Below are 4,813 nucleotides of genomic sequence, written 5' to 3' on the forward strand. Positions count from 1 at the left end.
GTTTTTAATAATAAAAGCTATATAAAAAAATAAAAATAGAATCTAAAGGACCAAAAATGTAAAATCTGAATTTTGTTTAATTCTAAAGTCGATAAACCGGTGGGGTCCCAAGCAAAAATACCTACATTTTTACAAAGGAAAAAAACCAGTTCCTATTTTTACCAAAAACTCTTAAACTTTCCAACCGTTAAAACATATGAACATATGATCCCAATTCATAAGTTAGTTAGCGTACCCCCACCCGCCTCCCCCTTTTTTCATGGGTTGGTGGCGCGTAATCCTGATAATTATGAAAGATCAAACTGCCTCTATCTTTTTACACCTCATGAATAAACAAAACTGAAATCCCTAATCGGATTTTCTGTCTGATCCCCATCCCCATGAGGGTTTGATTGGATAATGAAATCTCAATCTAATTGAATCCATGGGGAAAATGGCAGGTAACCATCGATTCTCAATAATTAATGTTAAATTTATGTTTTGGTGTTTCCTACGGGAAGGTCAAATTTATCTCATAATTCTCCAAAGAAAGCTTAGAAACGGAAGGTCTCCATGGACCATGCTTTTTGTCGGTTATTGTTGGTTTCCATGCAATGTGATTTACTTTGTGGATTTTATTGCTGATAAGCTGTTCAATGAAATGCCTGAATGAAAATATGTGGTTTTCTGATTGCAGGATGCTTTGAATTGTAACTTATTGGAGTCAAATGAAGACGTGCAATCCTTTTTGCTCATAATTTGATAAGAAATTGAAGAACAACAGCTTGAAGGGGTATAGTTTTTTATCCGAAGCCCATTTCAGTCGAGATTTTCCTGCCACAACATCTCTTGTTTTGGAATATAAAGCCCTTATAAAGTGCATCTTTTGCAAGGGGACAATAATGCTAATTCAATGCTAAGCAATCTTTATATCATCAGTTTTATTTGAGACAATGACCAATGAAATTTCGGGTAGTTCAGGAACTTATGTATATAATGGTATAACAAGGCGTGAAAGTGATCTAGACTCCCGTATACGCAATCTATCTGTACAAACAGGCGAAGAATTTTCCCCAGAATTTATAAGAGAACGCACACCTAGAAGAATCATACAAACAACCGAAGAATGTCCTCAAAAAGTTTACATAAAAACTCGATCATCAAGAAACTTACTAGAAAATCTTGAAGATTTCCCCTTAGAATACCATCAAGATCATAACATATATACAGATCCATACCAACAAAAGAAAGCAGGGTTTCATTTCAATCCAAACCCACAAATTCTTTATGAAGATCATCCTCACATAGGACTTCAACTTCCAGTTGAAGTAGAAAAATATGCATATTCTGATTATTCTTCTTCTGGAAAAATGAAATTTTTATGTAGTTTTGGTGGGAAAATATTACCAAGGCCAAGTGATGGGAAGCTTAGATATGTTGGAGGGGAGACACGGATTATATCTATTAGAAAAGATTTAAATTATCAAGAACTTATAAATAAAACTTCATATATTTGCAACCACCCTCATATAATCAAGTATCAACTTCCAGATGAGGATCTTGATGCGTTAATATCCGTATGTTCTAATGAAGACTTTCTCCATATGATAGATGAATATCATGAACTTGAAAAAGGGTCTCAAAGATTACGTATTTTTCTTATAAATTTAAATGACCCCGAGAGTTCAGATTCTAATGATTCAAGTTCTATTCAGTATGTGGTTGCTGTAAATGGCATGAACGATCAATGTGTTCGCAAGATTTCTAGTAGAGAATCTCTAACTCTTCAACCAATTAAAGGAAGTTCATTGAATTTGATGAATTTAACAAATCAAAATCAGGTGATTCAGACTCCTGTAAATGTGATGACGTCATATATGTCACCTCAGATGCCACGTCAGCTTAATTATGGTGATCGAGTGGATCAACAACCAAAATATGGTAGCTCTCATCATCTTGATCTTACTTCTTATCATGGCAATGATCATGGAAATGTTGATGTTCAAACACCTGTAAATAATGAATCTGCAATCCAGCCAAAAAAGTTTGTTTTCCCACATGATAAATCCGGTATGTTTTATGACATTAATTTCTCATTTTGTCCTCATCATTTGACTATTTTGCCCTTGTCTACTATCGCTATGAGCAGATTACATGGTTCAATCTTTAATGCCTACCCGACATGAAAACCCTTTCTTCATGCATCAAGAGATGATAAAGGAGACAAGTCAAACATCTGAAGCTGACTTTCCTCCAACTATCATAACTTCTGATTTTAGCAATCAATATACTGAATGGAGTCAAGATATAAAGGACCCACATCAAAATCAGCACAACATTGTATATCCACCTTCAAATAATCAAAACTACGTTGTTAGAACAGAAAGTAGTAATGCAATCTTCAACCTATCTTCTGGATGGCATCATGACACGTCAGCAGAAATGGGAATTGCTGACGTGTATGCTGAAAATTGTGTCCTCTTATCATCTAACGGAAGTGGAAACGGGTCCATTTCAAGATCAAATTACAAAAATACCCCTCGTATGAATGACGTCATCATCACAAGTCCAGCTGTTTCTGCTGCCATTAGTAATGATGTTTCTCGTTTTGGAAGCTTTGTGGAAAATGATAGTGTGCAAGAATTTCCTGTTATTGTTGAAGATGTAACTGATAATCGGCCACCTGGCATCCCTTCATCTGCAACAGTGATGCCATATGTTCAAGATGAATCAAGTGATGGAGTTTTAGTAATTAGTAATAGAGAAAATGAGATTGTTGCTCAATCTCATAGCAAGGTAAATTATTTATAGAAATTCATTTTATTTAATGATTTTCTTTGGTCAATTTGATTAATGTCCGGTTTTAGGATGTTAAGGATGATAAAGGAGTGAAAGGTGAACACCATACAACAGTAGCTGAAGTTGAAGCTGGAATGCATGGTCTACAGGTGATGTAATTTATGCTCTCTCCTATTACAAAATATGGCGAATAAATAAAAGTTTAAAAAACTTTAATCAAATAAAGATTTTGGCTTATTTTAACTAAGGATTCCTTAGATGCAGATCATAAAAAATGCTGATCTTGAAGAACTACGTGAACTAGGATCTGGTACATTTGGAACTGTTTATCATGGTAAATGGAGGGGAACAGATGTTGCTATAAAAAGGATTAAAAAAAGTTGTTTTTCAGCAAAAAAATCAGAGCAAGAGCGATTGGTAAGTTGATATTTCTTGAATCTAACCTAAATTATATATAAAGAAAGATTAGATTTGATCGATGATTACATTCTTAAATTGATAGACTAAAGACTTTTGGAGAGAAGCTCAAATACTTTCAAGACTTCATCACCCAAATGTGGTGGCACTTTATGGTGTGGTGCCAGATGGGCCCGGGGGAACATTATCCACTGTTACTGAATATATGGTTAATGGTTCACTTAGACATGTTCTATTGAGAAAAGATAAGTAAGTTGAACATCAACTTATTACTTATTATTTCAAAAAAATGGATATGAAGAATTAACATATATGTTGCAGATCATTTGATCGTAGAAAGAGGCTTCTAATTATGCAAGATGCTGCAATTGGCATGGAGTATTTGCATTGGAAAAACATTGTTCATTTTGATTTAAAATGTGAAAATTTGCTTGTTAATTTGGGAGATCCTCATAGACCCGTATGCAAGGTAATTCATATCTATTTTCTTATAATTTATAATATTTCAAGTAAAAAATATTACATTAAAATACCATTATACAATTAAATTCCAGGTTGGTGATTTTGGTTTATCAAGAATTAAACGAAACACACTTGTGTCGGGTGGAGTAAGAGGAACACTTCCATGGATGGCCCCTGAGCTTTTGAATGGTAGCAGTACTAGGGTTTCTGAGAAAGTAAGGGCAAAATAGTAAATTACCATATACCATTGAATCTAGTTCTATGTATATTTTTTTTTGCGTTAACCACTATTATTGTTGTCAGGTTGATGTATTTTCATTTGGGATTGCAATGTGGGAGATTTTGACCGGAGAGGAGCCCTATGCAGACATGCATTGTGGGGCCATTATAGGTAAGCTCTCACTTTTCAAAACTATAATTGAAGGGTTTAATACAAGAAATAACAATGTACTTTTATTTATTTATTTGGTTAAATTGAAGTACATTGTTGTAATAGAAAGAAACAAAGGTAAATAAATGGAAGTACATTGTTATTTCTTGCATTTAGACAGCAGTGAAAAATATTAGTTCAAAATTGTGATAAGTTTAACAGGTCATTTCAATGGGTACTTCAAAAGTGTTGTATAACTATATTCATGAAATTGGATCATTATCTCAACACTAGGTTTTTGTAATGACATTATATATATGTAGAAATTATTTGTTAAAATTTGAACCTCGAAAATTGTTATGAAGGTGGGATTGTGAGTAATACATTGAGGCCTTCAATTCCGGAACGTTGTGATCATGGATGGAAGACATTAATGGAAGAGTGTTGGTCATATGATCCAACAGACAGACCTACGTTCACCGAGATAACACATAAGTTTCAAATTATGTCAAAGAGATATAATCATGCCAAAAGATGAAATATATAAGAAAAAAAAAAGATGAAAAGCAATGTATCACATTAGTTTATAATGACATATCAATTCTTTTATAGCACTCAAAATATTGTAGTTCAAATGTGGCAATATCATGTAACCACATTTGGTGTCAAGCATATTATTCTAGGAAACGGAGGTGCAAAACTTGATCGAGACACTGAAATCGATTATATTCGGTTTGGTTCTCATTCTCGGTTGTAGAATTTTTTTTAAACGGGTCCATAACCAAA

The 4,813-nt window shown here is 33.6% G+C and overlaps 1 protein-coding gene across 2 annotated transcripts; it reads left to right on the forward strand.

Annotated features, from left to right (window-relative positions):
* Positions 1-307: 307 nt before the first annotated feature.
* On the forward strand, positions 308-4,813 carry LOC145095317 (RAF-like serine/threonine-protein kinase 20). 2 transcript variants are annotated; one of them, XM_079033222.1, is made up of 10 exons: positions 308-440; positions 677-2,049; positions 2,129-2,775; positions 2,847-2,927; positions 3,043-3,195; positions 3,281-3,444; positions 3,517-3,664; positions 3,750-3,872; positions 3,961-4,048; positions 4,393-4,813. In XM_079033222.1, the coding sequence occupies exons 2-10, from the start codon at positions 933-935 to the stop codon at positions 4,563-4,565; spliced, it is 2,694 nt and encodes an 897-aa protein (XP_078889348.1). In that variant the 5' UTR covers positions 308-440; positions 677-932; the 3' UTR covers positions 4,566-4,813. The 2 variants fall into 2 exon arrangements, with proteins under 2 accessions (XP_078889348.1, XP_078889350.1); XM_079033224.1 differs by having other exon boundaries at positions 2,856-2,927.

Source organism: Lactuca serriola, chromosome 1 (assembly GCF_051521515.1).
Source record: "Lactuca serriola cultivar US96UC23 chromosome 1, Lser_US96UC23_V15, whole genome shotgun sequence".
In the NCBI taxonomy this organism is placed as follows: Eukaryota; Viridiplantae; Streptophyta; class Magnoliopsida; order Asterales; family Asteraceae; genus Lactuca; species Lactuca serriola.